Raw genomic sequence first — 26728 nt, 5'->3', positions numbered from 1 at the left:
GCCAACTGCGAGGCAGGAGATGTGCTCCTTGCTCCGAGAGCCAGTGGCTGGCTCGGAGCTGCACAGAGCTGCCACCGCACCCCAGACACCTCGCCCCCCACCGGCCGCCGGGTGCCAGAGGGGTGACATCGGCCCGTGGCAGCAAGAGGGAACCTTCTCTTTAACCGGCAGCTCGGGGAACGCAGCCCTGTTCCTCGCTCCCACGCAGCGCCCGGGGACGCTCCGGCCTCGCCAAGGGGGCATCCAGGGACCTTAGGCCCCCCTGGGGCTGGCAGCCCATGAAGTGCAGGAGTGGGGGAGTATTAGATCATGATTTTTGGAAGTCTGAAGTTTGCCTATGTCCTGCTTCTTCAGACATTAAGTCATTTTCCTGAGGAAGTCGCGTATGACGTTGATCTGGTTATAGAGGGAGTCGGGGTGGAGCAGCGAGCTCCAGTCACACCACGGTAGAGGTGAGGTGCGAGAGGACTGGGACACCACGTCCTGTCAACATTTGCCATGGAAATAAGACTCAAGGGGTCAATTCAATACAGATCCTAAGTTTGAGATGTTCTCACCCACATTTCAGATGCTCTAAAAAGCTCACTTTATTGCTTCCAGCCCTGGTTTCAATGGAAGAACTCCTTACCCGCTTCACCAGTGACATTCTTCCACGCAGCCAAATGTCACAGCAGCCACTGGAAATCCGGACGCAGCACACCATTTAATGAATAGCAAGGACAAAAGAAAAGTCCGTATTTAATGGGTTTTGTTACTTATCGTTACTTTTCAAAATACACCCCCAATTCTACCAACAGAAACACTACAGCAGTATTTTTTTTTTTTTTTTTAAAACAGTTATGTTTTCTTCGTAAAAGTCAGAACAAGGTTGTTCATTCTTCCCCTGTGGACCTCTGCTGCCCGCGTCACTCCAACACACCACGAGAACACGGAACCTTTTCCAGCCTGTGCGCAGGCTCTGGGTTCGGGGAGTACCGTGCCAATTCTGCCTTCCCTCACCCATCTTCCCATTATTTTTCCTACACACCTATTCAGAAAGTCCAGAGTTTAAAGTTCTTAACGCTCACAAGGAGCTACACAGGGAGGGTGCTGAGCTACGAGGCTACCCTTGAACAGCCCCGACACCAGCGATCACGCAGCGAGCGGCGGAAGCCACCCGGCTAGGACACAAGCGTGGGCAGAAATCCAGAGCCACCGCCGGCTACAAGCGGATCCTCTCACACCTGCGGAGGGCGCGAGCTGCCCAGGGCAACGTGACTTCAATAGAGTCAACTGTCGGTCACTATTAGGTGGGTGTTCAAGTTTCTTGAATCACCAACCTCATCTCCTGGTCAGAACGACTGCGTAAGGACGCTCGGTCGGCCCTTTTGCTGTTGGAGTGCTTTCAGCTGGGTGCCTGCAGATATCTCTCCCTTGGTTCACGCTCTTCAGACTTGATCTACCCTTCTGCCAACTACAAACACTTTATGAACCAATACGTACGTACACATGCCCTTGCGCTGGCCTAACACCGCTTAGAAACAAGGGCTGATGGCATCAGTTGCCTGTTTGGGAGCCCTCGCCAGGCCAAGCTTCAGACATGCTCAGCACCTATCCCCTGGAAAACCTGGCCTTTTATGTGTATCTATCCAATTTAGCACCAGAAATCCAGGAGGCGTCCAAAACGACAACTCATTTCTGATTAACAGGACTTCAGCACTTTATTCATCTCCAGTAACCGGTTCCTCAGGACCGTATGCTGTGACACGCTTCCTTCAGTGGGCAGATGATGAGATGTCCTACAAAACAAGTCTTCTCTTGTCTACTTTATGCCTGTAAAAAAAGGCTTCAGGCAAACCAAAACCTACAACACCAAAAAGCGGCGTGCAATTCTTCACAGACGACGACAGCAGGTACCTGACTGGTATTATCAGAAGTTCCCTCTCATCACCCTTCCCTTCAACTCATTGACTTTCAGGGTTAAAGATAGAGTTGCTTTCCCTGTAATAGCGAAGCCTTCCCCCAATTCCACCGGATCCAATTGTGTGGGAAGCCTCAAAGATGTTTTTGCAAAGACAGAGCACCAACAGCATCCCGGTCTATAATCAGGCATCTGAGCAATTTGCAGAGGATATGTTCAAGGAAGAAAAGAGTAAGAGGATTTTATGTGCACTGCTTTGTCCAAAAAAAAATAAAAAAAATTATGAAAGGCAGAGGAAAAACTATTTACCAGTCTTAGGGGGAAAATGAAGTTCATCTCATTCAGTTAAAGCTGAAGCAGATGTTCGGTATTTGTACGCCTGAAGACCTGCTGCATTACAGCTTCTAACCAACATGAACATTTAGATCAATGTGGAGATCTGGGGGTGTAAAAAGAGGGAGGGGAAAAAAAAAATGCCACAATTCAACTCCTAATTTAGTCCATCTACCGCTCGTGAAACAGGCCTTCAGCACCAAACAGGTATTAAAAAAATAAAGTTTCATGTGAATAGATTAACAGTCTTCCAAGAGTTCCTCTAGATTTTGCTTCTAGCTGGCGATTCCCATTCTGCTTAGTAGAGATGATCGAAATTATTGCAGGAACAAATGGAAAAAAAAAAAACAAACAACGAAACAACTTTTCTCCAATACAAAACCTAGTCCAGAGGGCTTACTTACACAGTAAGCAGGATATCTTACGTAAGCGAAGATTGCACGTTGCTCTCCTCCGATGCAGAAGCTTCCGGAAAGCCGCACAAGAAAAGCGGCGCTCCCAAGCTGCCAAGAGGATCGGGAGAAAGACCCAGTTCATTTCTTCTGAAAAAAGCCCATGATGGAGACCTGTTTGTTGGCTCTGTTGGCAGCAGCTGCCCCTTTCTTCAGGTTCTTCCTTTCCTCCTTTGGTTCTTTCTTTGTAGGCAGCACAGGCTGTTTGTGCACAGCCGGTGGCTTGGACTTGGTGAAGTCATCCTCGCTATCTGTACAGGATTCACTCTCGTAAACCTTCTCAGTCACTGATTAAAAGAAAAGAGAACAGATGATGAAGGTTAAGCCTGTGTACCAAAGAGCAGAGACCTCCCCGCTGCAGCCTTCCCTCTGCAGCCTTCCCTCTGCATTTCTGGAAATGAGCATTTTGAGTTCAAGTACATGCCAGAGACAGGAATTCAGTCCCTTGCTCCAGGTTGTGCAGATCTAGGCGACTGGACTGCCTTTCCATACACTGAGTCAAACTGCCTCCCCTCTTTAAGTGTAAGACGGCAGGTTAATGAATCGGGAGCTTTAATGTAATCCAGCTCTTTCAAAACGGCACCCCGAGGCTCCCCACTGGGAAGGGCCCTCAAGAGGACACTTCCCTCTCCAAACCCATCTAAGCGTTGCCCTCGCCTACAAACAAGGCCCAACCGTGCTGAAGACCTCCACAGCTAAAACAGTTCTCTACCAGGGACTGGCCTGCAGCCATTGACTCGTCTTGCACAGGCTGAGAAGCAGAAAGTGAGGAACCTGATCGAGATCAGAATCCGTAGTTTAACATTAAACGATGGAACTTCTATTTTAGGGTTAAAAACCACCATTCTGACATGACCTGATTTCCACAGGGGCCAAAGCAATCAGATTGTCCTGAAATCCAGGCAAGACAATCCAGCAACAGACCTGGCCTTCCCTCTCCAGCACCACGCACAGCAGAGTCAAAAGAGCGAAGCAGCACATCTTAAGAGATAAGAGAAGGAGCACAAAACCTTGGGGGCAGCTTCTTTCTATACAGGTGGGTGATTTTAAAGAAATCCCTTAAAAAAATTAAAACCAAACCCATGACTGAAGTCAAGGACTATGGCTGAATGGGATTGCCAGCTCACCGCTGTCACGTCCGGTGATGGAAAGCTAAGGGATATAAAACACTCACGGAAATTAAACTGGAGTCAGCTCCGCTGATGAAAGCCATTGTTAGATACTAGTAAATGTTGTTATATCAGCTTTCCCAGCAGTGCTCTGGTATTCTTCTAGTAAGCCATTCGTCTTTAGCAACTGTAGTCTTTTAAACAGATGTCCTAACTTCCCTTCTTCTGGGAAATTGGCTCTCACTTGTATTAATGCATCAAATTAAATAAGGTTTTCTACGTAACCAGAAACCGGGAAGAGGGATGGTATGAAATCCTGCTCTGCAGCGCTAGCGGATGCTCAGACAGGGGCTGTAAACCCAAGGTAACCTCCCTTCGGAGGCGACCGGCTTTTCAGCGAGCAGCTTTAACAGACCACTGGGGACCTACCAAGCTTTAAAAAGTCATCGCGTTGTCACCCCTGTCAGGAATCATTGGTAACTCCAAAAGCATGCGCTTAATCCCCTCCAATCATGAGATAACACAGCTTAGATCAACTTTCTTTTACTGAGATCTCAGCTGAACTTAAAAAGTCCGTATTTGTGGCAGCTACGGGCGCACAGATCGATAGTTACGGATACTCGGCTCACAGCCAGACTCGCTAAATCACGGTAACTCAAATTACAAGAGCTCTAACTTAAACCGGTGCCGTAAGACGAATCTACCTGCAATGTACACATATATTCCAATACACAAGTCCCTTTGCATCCTTTCAAGCCTCAGAAAGTGCGGGGTGGAAAAGCACTAGCTTAAACCTCAGTAATTCCCCTTTGCTATAGGTTAAGAGCAGGCAGTCGACTGAGGTCCATGTGACACATGGTAACAAGCCTCGTGCTTAACTCCACAGATGCTTTAAATTGCTCCATTTCCCTCAGGGCTAATCCCTAAATTAGTTTTGCTTTTTGAAACCAATTCCTTGCTATTGCAGCTATTGTGAAAACGATCACTTAAAATCATGGAGAAATATGAAGTACAGCGTAATCCTATCATTAGGATTTAACACCTCTTAAAACCTAGTCCTTGTTTAAAAAAAAAAATAAAGACAGTGGGGAGAGGGGAAAAAAAGCCCCTATGTTTCAAAGAACAACAATTTACATTGGCTCAGGGGATCTGCAAGTTATTTAGCCTTCGAATGATTAGGCCTGTGCACGGTAAGTGTGGGGAAGGGAGGTGAGGAGAGAAACTGGACAGTAACCAGACAGCAAGTTCGGCACAACAGACTGGTAGGTTTTTAGGGCGGACAGCAGCATCACCTCCCTGCCCAGTTCCTCAGGATCCCAGCTCCATCCCTCTCTCCTTCCCAGAGGACCTGTCTCCCAAAGGCACAACAGGGACTTGCATTTCCCTTTTCATAAAATGCTGGTGGGTATGAACTGTAAAAACCAAAGGGCTGGATTTCACGAGAGTATTAAACGCCTGGGGGGTGAAGAGAAGAGGACAGGCAGCCTTCCCAGCCCTGGTACGTTTGGAAAGGGCTGAGCAGAACAAGAAGAATGCTCTTTGCTGGAAGCTGAACCCGGAAAAGTCATTACAGTGAGCTCTGGATGCAGACCTTGTTCAACTCAACTCCCCAGCTAATGCTTTTTTGTTCCATGTTCCTTCCAAGTGTTTTAATGGTTCTATCTGGGATGGGAGAGCAAAACACCCCATAATGTAACTAGCCAAAGCCGTCAATATCTTTGTGCAAGTCCAGTTTTTTGACAAAAATCCAGTACTTGAGATTTCAGTTACTGGCATAGCCAGTTGCTGAGTGCTCGCTTTGTATTTCTTTACAGGAGACACAAAGTTAACAGGAAATGTAAGACACAACTATATGGACAGGTGCAAACAAACAAGCTGACTCACATCCAGGCGGCTCCAAACCTGGGCCAAGCAAGCCTGTACCTGTCTGTGCTTATGCACAATGACAAAAGACCTTCTCCTAGACCTGGTTGAGCTCCCTTGACATCTACTCAGATCAGCAAGGCTGGAGAATGTTAAGCATCCCATACAACTGAGCTGACAACAGTGCTACAGAAAAACACATTCCAACCTCTTAAATCTATAAAACCTTTAAAACAAGAAAAGAAAAAGATTCTGAACTCCTGCAGCTCTCCTTCAATATCAGGACACTGAGGAGGAAGCAAGTACAGTAGTGTTACGCAGCTTTCCCCAGGTCACAGGAGGAAGCAGTGTCCAGTCAGGCTGGAATTCGAGAAGCCTCTGGCTCTCAGTACTTCTGTAGAGACTTCTCTTCCCTCCTGAAAGCAGAGCCATCCTTATCAGAAACAGAAACCCTCTCAGGGACTCAAGACCCAACTTCTTCCTTGTTTACCTGGGATACTTCATGTTTGTATTGATATTATCAAGCTCTGCTGCACAGCTCTGGATTTATCCCCAAAGGAAAAGAGAAACCCGTCAAACCAAACACGTCCCACTCAGAATTTACCCCAAAACCTAGACCTCCCTCCACACCATTGTTAAAAGTTTATATCTTTGAAGAGGAGCACAAGTGAAGGAGGTGCTTATGCTGGCAGAAGGGAAGGGAGAAGAACTGAAACAAGATCTGTGAATAATTGAAAAAGCGTAAGGATTCAGCCACAGCTCCATGACTCCCTGCTCAGGCCTTCACCAAAAGGGCAGTTACCTCAATCTGGGAGCACGAGGCTGAAGTGGAATTACAAAGTGATTTTGTGAGTCTCTGAGCCTGGGGGAGGCTGGCCTGTAAAAGTCTGCCACACACCTTCACTAAAGCTAGTTCCCACTGAGGTGTAGGAGACAGCTAGTCTTACCCATGCAGCCGTCTTCTTCATCAATAAACATTTTGGATTTCAGCACACGCTTCCGTTTCCTCTTCCTCCCTCCAGCTGAAACCTGCAGGACGTTGCAGTATCGTGAGAAATCAAGAGTGAAGGCCCCATGCACGTACCCAGGTCATAAAAGTGTCAGCCCCAGGAGTGAAATCTAGTCTCGCTAATGAAGCTGAGCATGATTTGATAACTAATTCTGTCCCTTCCCAGGATACCCTAGTCTCATATTCACTAATGCCACAGTTCTCCCCATCCTACCGGGGCAAGTTTCAGAGAGACGAAATACAACTTGAATGAGACAGCAAGCTTTCCTGTCTGCCAGCACAGGGGACACATTCCTCTTCTGGAGCACGTGACATTTTGAAACGTGTTTAGTTATGTGAGAAGGTGACACCTCTGAAGAATGAGGAAATAATGAGGTGTGGAAGTCACCAGAACTCCTGCTACAACAAACAGCTGCACATTCAGTAAAACTACATGTATTTTCTCAGCTCAGAGGCTGACTTCTTGCCAACCGCAGCCCACCTCCCTTACGCAGCAGCTTCCCTGCGATACGAGGTTGAATACCAAAAGTCTCTGGTTTCATTTCTGGCCCTGCCCTGACTCCTGAGGCCAAGACTCAGAGGGAAGAGCATTCAAATACGAGCCACAATTCATAGAACCATTCGGAGGGAAAAAGAGAAGAAAACAGAAGACTGCACTACGTCAGCAGAAAAGCTAGAGTTTAAATAATAGCCTAGAAAATGAATGAGCTAGTGAACATGGTGGATTCTTTCGAGCAGGATGACGTGATGGACTTGACAGGCAAACAGGACCTCTCCCCTCTCATCTGAAAAGTGGTTGGGCAATCCCCATCGAGTCAGATAAAACCAGAAGTCAATCACCCTACTACACTCTTACCTCTGCGGATGCAGGCTCCAGTTCAGCTTTCAGAGGAGGTGCAGGAGGTGGAGATGGACCTTCCTCTTCCTCAGGAGTGGGAGACAGCACGACATCTGCTAAGAAGATGAACACCTTAATAGCACACGGGTTTAACACCCAATTGCAGCCACCCTTTTGTCTCAGATCATTTCATTCACCTCTGAGCTTGTAACCCATATTTAGATCGAGGTTCACAAGTTACCACTCAGGTTTGTTTAATTCACAGAATCCCAGACTGGTGGGGGTTTGGAGGGAGCTCATCCCATCCCATCCCACCCCCTGCTGGAGCAGGCACACCCAGAGCAGGGGGCACAGGGCCGTGTCCAGGCGGGGTGTGAATGTCTCCAGGGAAGGGACCCCACAGCCTCTCTGGGCAGCCTGTGCCACAGCTCTGGCACCCGCACAGGGAAGAAAAAAACCTGTTCAAAGTGGTCAGCCTCCAGCCAGATGGCTCACCCTGTGCTAAGGTGCTATGTGCTGCAGTTCCCAAAGGAAGGAGGGTGGGGTAAGATGGGAGAAGCGCATCTGGGATTTTTGGTAAACCTGAATCAATTCCACCCAATAAAACTTTAAAAATAGGCAGAGAAACTGGCATGTTTTAGCCATATGTGTCACTCACTTATTAAACTGAGGGACCATAATTTGTTTAGAAGTTGAAAGAGTCAGGGTTTAAGACTACATATTCCCAAAACACTGGATGGCCTTAGTTTCTCTACCTCTTCCCCACTGGTAAAAAGCCACTACTTCACAGGTGACGCTACACATCCCAAACGGTCCATGCTATTAGCTGGAAACCACCTTAGTCCAAGAATTAAGTGCAATATACTATCACCCATCCTAAACAGATTGTTAAGGGACAGCCTGATCTTGCATTTGAAAAGCAAACAAAAACCAAACCACACCAAACACTAAGCCTATTCTCTCATCATCTGTGCTCTCCTCTGGGAGACAGTGGGATCCTTTCAATGCCAAAACTGACTGAAATGGTCAAGGCCACCTTCACAAATCTGTACAGAGCAAAACCAGCAATGTCAAACAGTGTCTTAGCGAGACTAACGTGGCTTGCAGACAAATGAGAAACCCAGGGTCACTCTTCCATGGGGCTGGCGGAGGGACAGACACGTGACAATGAAGAAAAAAAATCAGCGCAGGGCAAGAGGGAAAGGAGCAGCACCTCGCACCACATAGAAGGCACCATGACTAAATTAAACGGCTTTTAGGAATCCTCTCCCAGTGCAAGCGAGAAACGCTGCCATGCAAGCCCTGAAACGTGGGGGAGAGCTAGGAATGTGGGGGAAGAAACTCCTCATCTGACCTATTGCCTAATAATAACAATGCCGCTGGACGGGAGGACAGAGTGCCTGCTTGGCTTCTCCTCCCAGCTCTGCTGGCTGTAGCACCGCATTCATCCTGTCGCTGTAACGCGAATTCTGGATCTGTAGCTGTCCCATCAGATTAGGTCAGTGTTAAGAGTTATGACTGTGCCAGGCATACGGCCAGCTGACCTTCATAGGTTAAGAAGGGCTCAAGTGAAACAGTGGTTGGCTGCCAAGGCTAAATAATAAATTACATTCTTCAAACAAGGACTCAGCCTCCTAACTACTTCAGTAAGCGAGGCACAGAAATGCAAACAAAGTGGGATAACATGACTCGGTTATTTCACCTTGCTCCAAAGAGCTGGGTCTGGCAGCTGTGCAAAGATAAAAACCAAACAACAGATATGCTCTAAGGTGCTAACGGCTGGGGCAGCCAGGACCGCAGCCGAGGAGCTGCGGGGAACTCAAAATTCTCAATATTTATCATAGTCTCACAGCAACTGTGGCTGAAGTGCCTGTATACTGCACAGCACCAAACCTGCTCCGCAGACAACCCAGGCCGGCCACATCAATTTAAAAATATTCTTAAGAGAGCATAGGCTAAGAGGGCTGAAAACCAGCCTGGTGAAAACACTGCCACCTCTACTGTGCTCGAGCAGAGGCTGCTGAAGGTATTTTCAGCACGTCAGCTCCACTACCCTTGCCTGGGGGAAATCTGGGCTTGTCTTCAGCCTCTCTCAAACGAGTTCCCCCAGGTTTTGGCAGGCAGAAGGCACCTTCTGTCCATGTCAGAGCATTTCGGGCTACCATCGGGCTGTGTCTCTATTACTTTATCATCTTGTTCTCACCAGCACAGCCCTCTGACATGTGATAACTCCTGAGTCAACCTCTAGCTGCTGCCCACAGTTTACTCAACAGCAACAGCTGCGTGAAATGGATACAAGTTGGGCAATTGGATGTACCAAAAGATGTAAATCCTGGCTTTGTTTGGTTTGCTCTGACTCTGCCTGGAAAAAAACTGTGAGAAGCTTTAGTGCTTCTGCCGCAGCTCTCTGAAACAGATAGTTTGTAGGTTACAGTGCCACTGAAATCACCCTCCAAAGTGGCTGTAAAACACTTGTCAACACTGCGAAATGCTGCCTGTGTTGGTATAGCTGAAGCTGCCAAAACCTCCTGTCCTCTGTGGACGCACTTGTGTAGTTTATTCTGGCACTGGAAGCAAAACAACCTGCAGTGACTAAGGCACCCTCATACCAATATAACTTTTTAATGAAAAATCATTTTAAATGGAGAGGATTGTGCCCTATGTATTTTCAACTTGGTACAATGTGCTGACGCTCATGTAAGAAGAGCTTATTTTGGGCTAATTTCAGTACATTAAGAGCAGACTAATACAGAACGACACAAAAAAAAGACTTGCCCCGACATAAGAGCGCCCGTGCAGCGCTTCGCATCAGTCGTACGGACATCGTTTCAAACCCACAAAAAGTCGCTAAGTCTGCCTGAAAAAGGGCAGCGGTTTTACTAGCAGTTACACAGGTGGAGCCCTGTCTGAACGCCATTCAATCACAGCAATGGCTGCGGACAAGCGTTCCCTTGTATCTGCAGCTGCACCCGCAGGAGAGGTTAGCACCCCTGCCCGAGGCCGTGCCTCCTCGAGCTGCACGGAGCAGCCTGCGCGAGCACCTCCTCACTTGCTTTGAGCAGAGGTCAGCCAGGTTAGCGTGGCGCGTTAGCATAAGCAGCAGCTAGACTGTTAGCCTTTGATATCTGCTCTGGTGGTGCAGCTTCCCATATTGCATTTTGCATATTTAAAACTTACCCCTCGATCATCTGCGGGTGAATTACGCAGGTGGCGGATGAACCGTGCCCTGGCCGGCAGCGATTTCCAAATGCTGTGCAGCATATGGCGCCTTCCTCCCCGTTCCCACAGGGATGCGGCGTGGAACAATGTCACTCTGGGCCCCATTTTGCTCACTGATGCTGCTGATTAAAATTGGCCCTGCTCTCCGCAGAAACCTGTTTCCAACCTTTCCAAGCATAAACACTCTCAAAGTCCAGCTGCTGTACATTTTTTTTAATATATATTTGTTTCTTCCAACTTACATTCTTATCCTTGAATACTGAATGTAATATTACCCGTTTGGATTCAGTGTAAATATTTCAAAGAATTCCTATCTACCTTCTTTCATGCGGTTGGATTTAGCGGGGCAAGCAGGAGAACCAAACCGTGGAACGCAGACCTCATCAGGGTGGTTTAGACAGCCTTTAGCTTAACAACAGCAGCTCTCTCGATTCTCATCTTTCCCTTTTGAAAAGGGGAATAGTACCAAGCTAATCTGAGTAACAAACAAATCTGTATACACAAGCTACGATCTGCATAGATTTACAATTCTAACACATAAGACAAAGCCGATTCTCCACACAGTGGGAGGAACAAGGACAACTAAGACGCAGCAGGAGCAACAGCAGTGACAAGAAAATTCTCTAAACAGGAAGTCAAACTTTCTGCACACATCTCCAGTAGGTGAAACAGGAGTAAACCAAAACCCAGCCCTCCCTACAGACGAGGGGGCAGGCAGCCTTACTTGTATTGTTTGTCATGTCTACAGCTACTGAGAATGAGGTTAATAAGACAGCTGGGCCCCCAACCTGACCACAGGACCAGACCCACGGTTTCTAATTGCAAATCCAGTTAACTCACACTTAAGAACACAAGTAAAAGAAGGGAGAACAACTAAACAGACCTCCTGTGTGCACTGAGGTAGGAGCACGCGCGCAGTCTCTGGACCGCACCTCGGAAGAAATGAAAACAGAAGTCACCACATTCAAAGGCATTGACTATTTAGCAAGTGCTGATGTAATACAGGTATTCGACAAGAGAGCCGAGAGCTCTAATATTCAAAATCAAAATGGGTGTGCAGCAAGGAGTCTGCAGCCCTCTCTAGAGAGCGCTGGTCAATTTATGACAGTCTTACGGCACCACTCTTAATCTCCAGACTTGAAGAGCTGTAACAGAAATAGATGAGGAAAGCAGACTGCGCGGTGGCCTCTCAGCTTGCTGTGTGCTCAGCGCTGTCACGAACGCAGGCTGGGGGTCCCCAACTCACAGCAGCACAAGGCAGGCTGAACCAACGAGGTTTCACACTTCAGAGCAGCCCCCCCACACAGCCCTGCCGCACACCTGAAACACGGGGCTCGTTTCTGCCCGCCCTCCTTAGCGAAGGACAGACCAGCTAAGAGATTCCAGCTCAGCAAGGAGCAGCGCTTCAAGTGGCTAAACAGGCTGATTTCAGTCTTCCCTCTTCAGGGCTAAACAACACAGCTTGTCAGTAGGCTGAGTGATGAGTAAATGGAAAGACTAGATAATAGCTTACAAACATTTAAAGAAATAAATACCAAAGAGTGTGGGCATATATCGTTTTTTTATGGCCAAACAAGGAGCTGCACACAGGAATGTGATGAAATTACGGCTGATCGTGAAGAACAGCTTCCTGAGAGATTTATCATCCTGTGGAATAGTCTGAGTAGAAGTGATGGATGCCTGATGACAGAGATCACTTGAAATTACGCTGGGCAGAAGAGAAACCATGAAAATAGGCCTAAGGCAGCATGGAGATTGCTCAGATACAAGTTAGAGGGACAAATACTGTCGGGTATTACAGATTCTCTTCATTTCATGGTTGTTTCTCATACGCTAGCCACACTAAATAAGCAAACAGCTTCAGTTCTCCTGTGGGAGTCCACCTCTTTGCTAATACAACCGGTTTGCTGTTTCACCTTTTTTTACTGGAGCTGTACACCAAACTGGTGGTTTCAGTTATTTGTCCATAATGATCCCTGAATTCTTTTCCTGATCAGCTTTTTGGATGACTCTTCCATTTAGCACACACTCCCTAGCTCGATCCCTACTTATTTTCCAGTTATCTATATTGAACGGCATTTGTCACCTCAATTATCCAAATTATTTGGAATCCGGCCCTGCTGTTCCTCATTATAAGCCCGAATCTTGCGACGCTCTGGGTACCCTTCTCCTATCAAAGTCAACAGCCACCAAGGAGACGCAGAGTCGCATCGGATATGGCTCAACTGTTTTGCCTCCAGCCTATTATCTTTTTTTTTTTTTTTGGAAGTCTCTCTTTCAGCACCATCTTCCAAACCATTTCTATAAACAGACAGAATAAAAGATACTAAAAATGACCCCGGGAGGGGGGAGGTCACTTTGCGAGTGTTTGCTCACCAAATAAACTGGTTATGACCAGTCCTACAATTCTGGAAGGCGCGATATCTTTCACAAGATATTTGAGAACCTCCTTCCCACACGTCAGCGTGACTGGCAGCACACTTGGTGAGGAGACAGCCAGATCTGAGCTAAGCTAAAACAAAGACTGAATGACTGAGGCATCTCAACTGTACGTCCAACTGCTTGCAGCACAAGATAAAGAGAAAGCTCAAGCTACAGCCATTTACGCTTTAGCCCTCTAAACTATTCCCTCAGGTGCTGACCAACAGCCTTGGATAGTAATATCGTTGAAATCAGGCCCCTGACCTACATGTCTCGTTGTTTACACATCTTTTTACCTTCCTCATCACTGCTGTCAGACTCAAGTTGTTTGATTCGCTTCCTCTTTTTCTTCAGATTTTCAGGATCTCTTTCTTCCTCGTTATCCAACTTGTCCACCCTCTTAGTTTTACTGTCACAAAAAGAAAAGGAAAAAAGGAACCAACACGTGTTAAGATCCCTTGTGCGTGCACGAAAGCATCACGCATGTTTAGATGAGCACGTTCCTGATAGAAGCACTGCTAGCAAGGAAGTCAAATACCTCTCCTCCTCTTAAAAAGATGAGCATCACATACAGAATCCCAGACTGGTGGGGGTTGGAAGGGCCCTCGGGAGCCCATCCCGTCCCACCCCCTGCTGGAGCAGGCACACCCAGAGCAGGGGCACAGGGCCGCGTCCAGGCGGGGGGTGAATGTCTCCAGGGAAGGGACCCCACAGCCTCTCTGGGCAGCCTGTGCCACTGCTCCATATACACTGAAGTATACTCACATACACAATCAGGCGTAGGCGCACAAGCATTTTCAAGCCCCTTGTCCTTACTCATATCCAGTTCTCCAAAACAAGGAGGATTTCTTTAGCCCCTCTGCAGTTCAACAGCTTGCCCAGTACCTCACCTAGGTTGGCCACAGCAACCTGGCAAGGGCGCATTTCTGATCTTGTCTCTATAGCCGAGGCTCCCAAACACTAATGTCCCCAACAGCATCGCTCAGAAGCTCTTTTGACAGACTGCTTGCCACTGACTGACTATGAGGTAGTGTCTCAGAATCCTGGAGCCATTTTTAAAGACTACTGGAAAAATAAAATAGCTTCTTTCTTTTTAATGTTGGCGAGACGCATCAGACTAACAAGCCTGGAGGCTAAAGGCCCACGTATCCTCATCAAGCTGGTACAGCCCAAGTGGCCTTCCCAGCACCACACTGCCAACATGCAGTTTCCAGGCCCTTGGCTTTTTGAATATCAATAAGACAACCAGTTAGCACTAACTGCGATGGTGGGCTGGGCGGTGTGCTTACCTATTTAGTTAGAAACGGATTGAGACCACCAATTAATTACTCATAGGCCACCAGAGAGCCATCAGACTGTAATGATTTTTTTGTCTCTGTCAGTTTGGGTTGGATTAAACACAAAGGGCTGAACTTAAAATTTACTTGGAGTCTCAGCCCAAAGTAAACCAGCGGCATTGAAAGCAACAGTACATTAGCTATGGAAATCAACAAGCAGAACTTTGTGTGCTGGAAGCTGTGTACATATAAGCTTGAGAATATGCTACCTTCCCTGCAGTACAGGTGCTCCTGCCAGCCCCCACAGATTGCCTGTGGGGTCTATACTAAGACTGCTCACAGCGTGAGGTTGTCTCCTGGAAAGCCACCCCCTCCCACTGAAGACTACCTGGACTGTGTCCCTTCCCATTTGCAATGGCACAAGTGGCCCCGAGGCATCCACAGCACTAAATGGAAAAGAAATATTAGGAAAGAAGTCAAAGAGAGATAATTTTAGCCAGGTTTAGTGCACTTTAGTAGCTGGAAAGAGGAGGTAAGCCTGCATTGTACGACCAGCCAGTTCCATGCAGGCCATCAACAAGCGGGTTAACAGATTACAGGCACCCTGAATGCTGTAGCCCACCTTTTTTTGTCCTTTTGTTGAATTCTAGCAGACTCTGTTTTCTTCCCAGGTTTCTCTACTCCAGTATCAGGGGAAGACTCTGGTTCTGCTATGGGAACTGAAGGTTTGACTGCTTCTTTCTCCTCCTTTGGCTGCTCAGGCACAGAGTTGACTTTGAGTTTATCTGTGAATAAACCATTAAAGAGACAGAACAAACACCGGACATTGAGCATGAATGACAGCTTCCAAAGGAGTTGGCTAAACAAAACACTGTGCACCAAGAATACAGAAAACACTACAGATGATATATAGAAGTATTAAGGGATCTGGAGTGACCAAGCTGTGCCATACATGGAAAAAAAGGGGCATACTTAAATTTCTAGCTGATTTACCAGTTTGGTTCTGTTCCTGCCCGCACAGCCCAAGCCCGCTGCAGCAGTTAAACTCTGCAGAAGAGGGCTCAGAGGCAGCGACAGGAGCCCTTATAGTCACCAGGACCAAAGGCACCATAGAAGGGTCGGGAGCCCCTCTTCTAGACAGCCCCCTTGGCATAACACCACATCCACCTTTATAGTCAGTTTATCCTTTCTAAATTAGGGTCTTAGTCAAGCACAGAAGTGCCCAGAACCAGGAGAATCAGGACTGATGAAAAGCAACGCAAGGTGTGTGCTGTCTTCATCCTGCATAACACTAGAGCCCATTATTAGCAATTTCAGTAATGCTTCTCATCCCACCCCAACGCAATCAAGAACCAGCCTCTTCTGCCTACACAGCACCATGTACAAGGACAATTCTGCTTCAAAAGGCTTAATCTAGAAGAGACAGCAGGGGGGAGAGGGCAGGAAAATAATCAGTTGATCACCCTGATAGGTAGCACACTACCACCTAAGTACAGTCTGCGAGCTTCAATCGGCAGCTTTACACAGACCCCACCAGAAGCGAGGAGCAGACAAGTTAGAAACCTGTATCATCCTGAGCACAAGCTGCCCGAGCAAAGAAAAATTATTCAACGATGAGATCACCTACATCGTCAACAGGAACAGAGGCTGCTGAGAGGGCTAGAAGAGTTCACACCAACACCTTTCTGACACTGCTTGGAAAACAGGCTGGCTGCTTCACTGAGCAAGGGAAAACATCTCATACGTTAAGAACCTGAGTGACAGCTCTCTTATTTACGATCAACAGCTGAGCTGAAGCACCCAATTATTGTTAACTCGGGACTTTCTGGCAACAGTGAAATCTTTGAAGCCAGGAGGGAATAAATCTTACTCCTGGAATCACCCTATCTCCTCTACACACATAATCATCTCCAGTTCTGCTCCATTTGCTCCTTCCCTGCAGCCACCTCACAAGTTCCCTTGAGGTGCTCCCTGGCAAGACTCAAAGAGAAGTGAGCCTTATTGGAAATCGTGGAAATGCATCCCCAAAGCTTTCTCCGCCACCACTGGGTTATCTTCACCATGCAATTTCAGCTTCTGGCATTTTCAGCATACGAGCTTTCATCGATCTCGGATCTTAAGAGTTTGAGTTAGTTGTAGTAACTGCTTAGGCTTGTGAAGCTTAGACTGAAAGTGTCCTCAGCTCCCTTGGTCTCATCAAAACAGGAACTGAAAGATACCCAACTGTACTGGGCCTTGTGTGTTCAGCGCTGGAACTATACCCTGCAAACTCTGACAGATGTCTGTTACAAAGTGAGCTTTGCTGTTTACTCTCTCCCAGTGACTCTTCTTTGAATCCTCTTGTGCTCAGTATTATAAGGGCATCTTTGAAAAAAAGATCTACAGTCCTTTGCAACGTCTATTTAAAAGCTTCAGCATATTTTCTTTAGGTCAGAAGGGACCTCCAGAGGCTGCAGACTGCAAACCCCTGCTCAAAGGAAAAGGCCACCCCTCATTTTTATCCTCCAATTAAGAGTTCTTCAGTCTTTAATAAAGAAATTAACCCTAAATCTAACTGTAGGCTCCTCAGTGATCTGTGATGAAAAGCAAGCATCATTAACACGCCCCACGTAACAGGTCTTGGCAAAGATTTTACCAATAGCTAATCTTCCAGCCAGAAGTACTCACTTTAAATCAGATCTCTTCTGCACTAAAAAGCCTTCCTGGGTTAGTGTGCACAAATATGTCATTTTAATTGATCTCCGTCCAGCAAGCTTTTTTGTCTGAAAAATTCCACTTCCAACTTTTAATTTGTGCCTCAAGAGCTGCATACAAAAACCATTAACCCCTCTGAGTCTAGAAGAGCAGAAGAACAGTATGAGAAACTATAAGAGAAGAGGGGATATAAAGAAAATCCATTAAGTTTGACAGGGTGGGAAGGAAGAGTTTTGCTCCTTTCTGTTTATGCTTCCCCTCACATCTGTTTAACAAGACGCCCGATATCACTGATTTTGTTTTAATTGCTACCTAGCTTAAAAAAAAAGAAAAAAGAGATTTCCAATATCCCTCAGGATTTAATTTTTTTTTTTTTTTTTTTTTAAAACTCCAGCAGGCTGGTCCCTGACCACAACAGTTTCTGAAAACAGACATGTTATAAAGCACTTACTCATGGCAGCTTTTCCAAAGAAGTTGTTCATGATGTTGCCCTTTGCCGGTGGTTTGCTGCTTACTGCAGACACCTAGAAGCAAACAGAGGAGTAACCACAGGAATCTAAGGCGGCCGTCAATATGCATGGTACTGCTTCTGGACAAGCAAAACACATACATATACTTTGTTGAGTAGTCAGTGTCTTAGATCTCCGTATCTGTTTAGCAGAATTTGAAGATACCACATATTACATACATCAAAGGGTCGAGAGTAAGTTCCTTACAACTCCTTAGCTAGGCCTTCAAACCTAACTTGGGTCGCATTCCTATCTGATGGCTGACAGCGTTACTGAAATAAGTGGTTGGGACTTGGGTCAGTTCCCAGTAAAGAACTGTTCTTTTTGCAAACTATCGGTGCCTCAATTCACAGCAACCGACAGAGGAAAGAGTACAGATTGGCCAAACCATGAAGAATTTATCCAGCTACTCTGGCACGTACGGTGTTCTGCTGGGCCGTTTGCAAAAACTATCACTGCTCTATTCCATTAATATAGCCACCACCAAAGTGAAAAATCACACACACACAACACACACCTAAGGAAGCTTGGCCTCCTAATCCCATTTATTTTCGTGCAAAAAAAAGGCAACCAGACACTCAAGTTCCCGAAACACTCAGACACGCACATTTCACCAGCTCTAAATTCCCTATAAAAATCAGAAAAATGAACCAAAATGTACTCGCTGTTATAAAAATGCCAAACCATACACAGGGAACGTTACCATTTTAATACCCATTTACTGGCCACATTGCTTTAAAAACAATTATACTAATGAAAATTAAAACAATCCTATCCTGGAAAGAACAGCCGCTGAGAAGATAAACAATTTAGTCTCACACAGGTCAAGCTCTGAAGCTTCCCTCACAGACCAAGTTTAAACACCTTGATACTTTTAAGACCTGGACTTCTCACGTTTCACTTATGGCTCAAAACAAATCCTTTTAAGCACACGGGAGAGAGCAAGATCCTCAGACACTATATTGGCATAACTGAAGACAACGGAACAACTGCCTCAATAATGCAGCTATGCTGGTTTATATTCACTGGAGATCTGGCCGAAGGAGGGGTGTCAAAGCATCAAAGTCACGGCAAATACACTTTTGTGGATAGATCGAGAGTGTGGCAAAATATATTTTTGCCTGAGATGGCTGACAGAAGGCATACCTGCACTGTACAGCTGAACACTTACAGAACAGTGACTGAGCATTCCCAGCAGACAAGCAAGTTTAACACTAGAAGCAGTGGACAAGGCTACACTATAGCTGTTTAAGGTTATTTAGGCTGAAAAACAGCAAAGCCAGAATCATAGACTTTAGGAGACCATTAAGATCACCAAGACCAACCGTTAACCCAGCACTGCCAGGTCCACCATGAAACCATGGCCCCAAGTCCCACGGCTACACGGTGGTTGAACCCCCCCAGGGATGGGGACTCCCCCACCTCTCTGGGCAGCCTGTGCCAGGGCCTGACCGCTCTGGCAGGGAAGGCATTTTCCCTCACATCCAACCTAAACCTCCCCTGACGCAGCTTGAGGCCGTTCCCTCTCGTCCTGTCACTGGTGACTTGGGAGCAGAGACCAACCCCCCCCTCACTCCAGCCCCTCTCAGGCAGCTGCAGGGAGCGAGAAGGGCTCCCCTCAGCCCCCCCTTCTCCAGGCTAAAACCCCCCAGCTCCCCCAGCCACCCCCCAGCACACTTGTGCTCCAGACCCTGCCCCAGCCCCGCTGCCCTTCTCTGGACACACTCCAGCCCCTCCTTGTCCCGAGGGGCCCAAACCTGAGCCCAGCATTCGAGGTGGGGCCTCCCCAGTGCCGAGCACAGGGGCCCCATCCCTGCCCGGCTCCTGCTGGCCACACTGTTTCTGATAGAAGAGCTGTTTATTACAACTATGAACCCAGAAGACTGCCAAAGGGTCTGAGGTAACTTACACCTGGGGCTTCCTTAGCCTCTGCTTTATTTTCTTTATTTGTGTCCTGGGGTTTGGAAGCTGCTTTCGCTGCAAACATTCCCATGATCCCTTTGGGCTGCTGCGAGGACTGTTTAGCAGTCGATGGACCATGGCCGTTGACCACAGGGACGCTGACAGCGTTTGTGTCACTTTGCGTCTGGGAACCCGCCTGCAGAGACGTCTGCGCTTGAGAAACTTCGGCCGACGTCCTGGGGACCGCAGCAGCACAGTGAATGGCACTAAACCTGTGTGATGGAGTGAAAAATTGAATTAGCCTTTTAACTTCTTATTTTTCACCTCGGTTTCCTCCCCGGTAGCACCTCGTTTCTCTGCTCCTGTGTTCTCCTGTTATGGGAAAAAGAGCAAGTTAATTTGTGCATGGGACAAGAAAGAAAGGCTGGCACAGAACGAGAGAGCGATAGAGACCTCTACTGAAAAGATCAGCTGAACCTGTCAGCAAGAGCTAGAGCATTCAAATGCTAAACAAGCTGTTCAGATTTCATGAAGGGGGGGAAAAAAGCCCGTCTCCACACCCAGGGTGTAGATGGAGCAGACTGCATTTTATTCCTAAACGGGTTACGCTCTCTAATGTTTGCAGCATAAATTGTATGGCTGTCTGATGATCTAAAACATTTACAACTTTCAGATGCTTTGACAGAGTCCACTACTGCCGCAACAAGCAGTGGCAATTGTAGCGGTCAGGTGAGTAAATCACAGCTGAAGCTAAACTACTTAATGGCTCAGAAGACATCCATGACATTCAGACTTAACTATATAAAGTCATTTCCACGTATCTCTGTCTATTAGCGATTACATCTCAGCTTGTAACAGTCTGAAACGTGATTGTTTGGGGATACAGAGATATAAGAACTAAATGATGTGCTCACAGTTACAATACAATTCCCTGACAGTCGGGAACAGCAGTACCCAAAAATAACTGAACTCTGCTCCCCGCTGTGCAAATCACAGGCGAGGCTTTCCAAATTTCCTACAGAAACGCCACAAAAGAGCACAGACTCACGCCTTCCAACCCACTGAATTACACAGCATATTTTTATTTGCATAATAAATAAGCCAGTCTTCTGCCAATTAATTACGGTGCCTCAGCATTAGCGGCTCACATGCACAGGCCACTGACTCGCATCAGGAACTGTAATGTATTAACAGAACACCACCATCTCTACAGCATTTTTAGGCTGCAGCAGCAATCTTGACATTCAAACCTTTAAAGGAAGGAAAGAAGACATCGAAGAAAAATATTCCTACTTTCCTTTATACTTTCAGTCTGTTTTCAACATGATGAACACCGCTCTCGGACACCAGAGTCTCTGACTCCACGCGCAGCCATAAGAAACACCATCAACCCTCCAGATTACGAATAATGTTTTATCATCAATGGTTATATTGACTGCGCAGCAAGCATGTCTAAACCTCACACGTTCCAGGCGCTTGGGGAATTCGCTTGCCTTAACACTGCCGTGTGACTATACCTTATGGGCTTGATCCAAAATTTGCTAAATAATCATTGAAAAAATAAGCAATGTTTGGACTACGCTCTGCAAGCGAGGAGCTGCTTCCGCTTGGAAAGCGGACATGAGCAACATGCGTTAAATCCAGTTATATTAGTACAACATCTAGCCGCCTCCACAGCATAACAGGTCCCATACAGACACAGAAGAGAATAAGGATCCTTGCCTCAGAGCTTAGGAAATATATGGACTGACAGGGAAGCGTAAGAAGCCAGTAGGTTCTGTTTGCTATAAACATGCACATAGTTAAACCTCTGTCTTTTACGGATACTGCTAAATTCAGCCCCGAGCGTAGGAGACATTTCATACAGTTGACAAGGGAGAAGGAATATGGTCAGTCTAAATTTAATTCAGCCAGGTCACAAATGAAGAAGCTGAGGGTTTTTTTTCAGCTTGCTTGGGAAATTCTGTTCCAAAGCCAGGCAGGAATTTAAACATAGGCTTCGGAAAGCGATTTCAGGATCTGATTTGTCTAAACCTTCTGGGTGTGCAAGTCTGAAAGGCAGGCTCCTCTAAGACACAAGCATGGCCAGGCAGGGGTGCCCGAGAGTAAACAGAGTAGAACAAGGCAACTGCAGCTAAACCTACGGCACGGGTCTTCATTGAAGCCGAGTTTTCCAGCCCTTACCATGGTATTGACATTCACATTTGAAACACACGACGTCTAGGACATTATTTTCTCAGCCACCCTCTTGTCAACATTTTGAAGACGGCTACGTTTCTACTTTCAAGTTCTATACTCTTTCTATGACACAACGTTCAGGCATCCCCCTTCTAAACCAGATTGGTCATGGCACTGTACGTCCCGATTACATCAAGCTGAAGCTGTCGGGGTGGAAACAACATATAAATGAAAAGCCACAGCTGCCAGGCACTGTTCAGGAGGAGAGACAATGACCCCTGGAGACTGAAGTCCCTCTGAATTCCAGGACAACATTCCTCTAGTTCAACCCTGAAGGGCACTTGTGCTCCTTGGTTTGTTTTGTACACCTCCCCTGCGCCTCAGGCTCTCATCTTGTGTACAGAGAGTGAGTTCCTGTAAGACACCTTCAGAGAGGTGGATGAGCCCAGTGGATGAACACACAGCCTCACAAAATAGAGGGCAAACTCATGCTAGCGCTTTGCTGAGCGCACCGCTCATATGTTTTTATAAGTCTGTTTCAATTTATTCTTCCTTTGTGACTGAGAACTGGATAAAAATGGTCATGATGAAGGGTGGCCTGGAAATGGGAGAAAGGTTTCTAGCCAACAGAGAAGAAAGGCACCGGAACAGTCTGCCCACTGGAGTAGTGGAGCAAGCAAACCAACTGTGAGCTGGAAATAGCTCGGTTTACGGAACAATCACACAGCATGGTACTGGGCTGGAATGACTTAGAGGACATCCTTTTCTAGCTTTCTAAAAATCCAGGCATATCTGGTAACCATTGACTTCTGCTGAAGCGCATTATGTAGCAACATCTCATCAGTCTCAAGTCACATAGCTTAAGAAGAAAAAAACAAGACGCAACTCACTTGCTGCAGTTGTGCAGGTTTGTTTTGACGATATCATAGTCCGTGTTGTAGAGCGGCCCGCTGTCCTTGAGCAAGGCTTTCTGAATGCTGTAGACATGCACACTCGCAATCGTGGCTAGTTTAGACTTCATTGCTGGGGGGAGAAGAAAGAAGAGTCCTCTGTTAGCACAGCCTTTATAGAATCAGGTGGCATCTTTAAGTATCAGGCTCTACCAAGGATGGAGAAAGGCTGCCAGAGCACTTGGCAGCAAGGACCTGAATATAAAAATGTGCAATTGTACCTTCTTCCAATGCTCACTAACTGACAGCTCAAAGTAACAGACTCCACAAGCCTGTCAAACATGTCACAGGATGACAGAATGTCAGGGGCTGGAAGGGACACACAAAGATCAAGTCCAACTCCTGTCCCTGCACAGGACACCCCAAATTCACACCAGGTCTCTGAGGGCCTTGGCCAAGTGCTTCTGGAATATCGCCAGGCTGGTGCCGTGATGCCTCCCTGGGGAGCCTGTTCCAGGGCTCCACCACCCTCTGGGGGAAGAGCCTTCTCCTAATGCCCAGCCTAACCCTCCCCTGGCACATCTCCCTGCCGTTCCCTCGGGGCCTGGCGTTGGTCACCAGAGAGAAGAGACCAGCCCTGCCCCTCCTCCTGCCCTCGGGAGGGAGCTGCAGAGCGCCATGAGGCTGCCCTCGGCCTCCTCTGCTCCAGCTGAACAAACCCAGGGACTCCAGCCGCTCCTCGTACGGTTTCCCCTCTAAACCCTTCCCCAGCTCCGTGGCCTCCCCTGGACACTCTCCAGTAGCTTTATACCCTCCATGTCCTGCGGTGCCCAGCGCTGCCCAGAGCACTCGGGGTGAGGCCGCCCCAGCGCGGGGCAGAGCGGGACAATCCCCCCCCTCGCCCGGCTGCGATGCAGGGCTCGGTGCCCCCCAGGGCACGGCTGGCCCTCTGGGCTGCCAGGGCACGCTGGTGGCTCGTGTTCAACTTGCCGTTGGCCAGAGCCCCCAGGTCCCTCTGTGGAGCTGCTCTCCAGATGTTTGTTTTACATTTTCCACTATATGCTCTTGGCTCTTACATAACCGAATTAGGAGCAATCTCTCTGGGTATACCATCAAAACATCCAGTGTTTCGGATCCAGAGTATCTAAGTGACACCTAAAGCTAAGGAAGAAAATAGATGGTCATAACTCTACCCTGCTGGAACTGCTCTCTGCCTTTAAGATAGCGTCCACCATATCAGCTAGCATCGCAGTCCCTTCTCTAGTAGTCTGCTAGAATCACTATTTTGCCTCCTCTATGCTATTCAGGCTGTAACCCCCTTGAGACAAGGGCTTGTTTTTAGCAATTCTTTGTTCATTGCTTATATTGTTCTTTCCCCACAGTGCTGGTCTGAGGCAGAGCTTCTAGGCACTGCAAAAATACACACAGTAATCATTTCCTGGGGCCAGTCCTAGACTGTGCAGCTCTGCTGCTATCACAAATGTCAGCATCTTCCAAATATAAGTCATACCTTTGGCCTGCCTTCTAATACAAAATGAACAACCCTTTCCTCCACAGCAAAACAGAGTATTACGCAGCGTACATAATTCAACAAACATGACAGATAGATCGTCAAGTAGTGCAACTACTACTACCCTGACGAAGACAACTTTCGCTAGAAATCCACTTCAGATTTCAAAAATGAGAATAACATGAGTCTTTCAAACAAAGTTAGATCATTAGCACGGATATTTAAGGTCACAACTGCCCCAGTATGTTCTCAAACGCCAAAAATATTATTTGAAAGCGATGAAGAGCCTGCAGTTGTTTTCCAGTTGCTACAGAACAGATCTCACCAGCAGGACCAGACCTGGAAAGGTGGCAAGAAGACCAACAGTGCAAGGAGAACAGTTGCAGGAAGCAGTGTTATAGTGGTGGGGTTTTTCACCTTTTACTGCGAAAGCAAATACCCCAGACAAAAGCGAGAAAGTCCTGGTGGGACATTAAACTAATACCCACATCACTCAGGGCAAACAAAGACCACAACTGCATTTAAACAATAACTAAAATTGTCTGCTTCAGCGTCCTTGGGAGCCTGAAGGCTCATAATTGCTCTAACAACACTGTGAGACACTGCCACACACTACTCAGACATCATGCTCCAGGCCTGGGGCAGAGGGGCTGGGAAGCGCCCGGCGGAGAAGGCCCTGGGGGTGCTGGCTGACAGCCGGCTGGGCATGAGCCAGCAGTGCCCGGGTGGCCAAGGAGGCCACCAGCCCCCGGGCTTGTGTCAGCACTGCTGTGGCCAGCAGGAGCCGGGCAGGGATGGGGCCCCTGTGCTCGGCCCTGGGGAGGCCCCACCTCGAATGCTGGGCTCAGGTTTGGGCCCCTCGGGACAAGAAGGCCCTGGAGGGGCTGGAGCGTGTCCAGAGAAGGGCAGCGGGGCTGGGGCAGGGTCTGGAGCACAAGTGTGCTGGGGGGCGGCTGGGGGAGCTGGGGGGGTTTAGCCTGGAGAAGGGGGGGCTGAGGGGAGCCCTTCTTGCTCTCTGCAGCTGCCTGAGAAGGGCTGGAGTGAGGGGGGGTCGGTCTCTGCTCCCAAGTCACCAGGGACAGGACGAGAGGAACCGGCCTCAAGCTGCGTCAGGGGAGGGTTAGGTTGGATGTGAGGGAAAATGCCTTCCCTGCCAGAGCGGTCAGGCCCTGGCACAGGCTGCCCAGAGAGGTGGGGGAGTCACCGTCCCTGGGGGGGTTCAACCACCGTGTAGCCGTGGGACTTGGGGCCATGGTTTAGGAGGCCTGGGGGTGTTGGGTTGGGGGTTGGACTTGATGATCCGAGAGGTCTTTTCCAACCCTAATGATTCTATGGTGCCTTTAAGGAGGAGCCTTCTGTCAGTGGCAGGGAGGTGGAAGAGTCACTGACTAAAATGTTCAACACTAATAAATGAAAAAGAAAAATCAGATCTAAATCGCAAGTCTGAAGTTACACAGCTGTTGGCTCAGGTGTTCGAAATTCTGAGAAAATCTAGTACAAAAAGTACACACCTGAACCCAGCAGCCTGACCAGGCATTTACGTGCAGATGGCAAGTTCTGAGCTTTACTCACTTTGCTGTTCTTTCAAAGAAAAAAGCTGAAACCGCATAATTTGCACGCATAATCTGCTTACCTTCAAGCTTATCCTCTCTCACTACCGCAACCTTGTGGCACTGTAAGAAAAATAAATAAATTGCAACCTTAAAATTTGAAAAGATCTGTTGTACATAAGGCTGATATTTTCAGTTACTGAATAAGGAAGTCTACCTATTATGGGTGCAGCTTTATAGCTGCAAAGAACACTGCCAATGCCTTTAAACAGTCATCAGCACTAGTTTTCGAAGCTCTGTCTTCCTCCTTTTCTACGAAGCTGCTTCACAGATCACCACAACCCTAACAAAATCCTCTGCCCTCCATTCCTGACACTGGGAGAGGAGACGCAGATGAAACGAGAACTGAACAACTGTGCTGCACAGCAGAGAAAAGCAAACTAACACAGCTGATGACCCAGCTGCCAGAAATCCGCCGCACTAGCCCACATCACCCGTGTGTACGTAGATTGCCAGTAAACTCTAACGTAGCAATCTGTAGCACAGACACGGCACCAGAGAAGCAAAACACCATGAGAAATTAAATGCTTAATTTAAAAGCTAGAAATGAATGTTTCTGGAAATGTGCTCTGCAGCCAGGCCTCAAGGACTATATCTGCTCTGTGACACTTAACAGGCTGCGGTTTATACAGGGAGTATCCAAAGAGACAGACTGGACAAAACCCAACCATTAATTTTGTGTTTAACTGATATCACAGGCTAGCCAGTAAAAAAGAGGCAAGAAAACGTAGGCAACCTCAAACAGCAAAGAAAGACCGAGAGTCTCGGTCCCTCACCGAGGCAGATAAAAGTTGCAAGCAAAGAGCGTGCAGGGCTTAAGACACGAGGAGAATAATTTGTGACCGATTTCTGTCCAGACCTCCCTTCAGCTGAGCCTTGCAGTTGAATTGCAGCCTTGTGGCTACACCTACTGACAGCAGGCAGTAGTGCAGGCTTACCAGCAAGCACAGGGTTGCGTCTCAAGCCCTCGCACCCCTCTCCTACCCACAACTGACTTGTGCCAGATAACACCCA

The 26728-nt window shown here is 47.5% G+C and overlaps 1 protein-coding gene across 5 annotated transcripts in view; it reads right to left on the bottom strand.

Annotated features, from left to right (window-relative positions):
• Positions 1–718: 718 nt before the first annotated feature.
• Positions 719–26728, bottom strand: part of POLD3 (DNA polymerase delta 3, accessory subunit) — a 31402-nt gene continuing 5392 nt past the window's right edge. For 2 of the 5 annotated variants that reach the window (XM_075106262.1, XM_075106341.1), the window contains 8 exons: positions 22595–22727; positions 19534–19798; positions 17567–17639; positions 15044–15206; positions 13441–13553; positions 7523–7620; positions 6605–6686; positions 719–2972 (listed from right to left, as the gene is read on the bottom strand). In XM_075106262.1, the coding sequence (XP_074962363.1) occupies positions 2767–2972; positions 6605–6686; positions 7523–7620; positions 13441–13553; positions 15044–15206; positions 17567–17639; positions 19534–19798; positions 22595–22725 (1131 nt within the window). In that variant the 5' untranslated portion in view covers positions 22726–22727 and the 3' untranslated portion in view covers positions 719–2766. Of the gene's footprint in view, positions 2973–6604; positions 6687–7522; positions 7621–13440; positions 13554–15043; positions 15207–17566; positions 17640–19533; positions 19799–22594; positions 22728–25737; positions 25778–26728 lie in introns of all 5 variants that reach the window. The other 3 variants (XM_075106101.1, XM_075106196.1, XM_075106428.1) reach the window with 3 other exon arrangements.

The sequence above is a fragment of the Phalacrocorax aristotelis genome, chromosome 1 (genome assembly GCF_949628215.1).
Source record: "Phalacrocorax aristotelis chromosome 1, bGulAri2.1, whole genome shotgun sequence".
Taxonomy (NCBI): Eukaryota; Metazoa; Chordata; class Aves; order Suliformes; family Phalacrocoracidae; genus Phalacrocorax; species Phalacrocorax aristotelis.
This window is presented reverse-complemented; position numbering and strand designations above follow the sequence as displayed.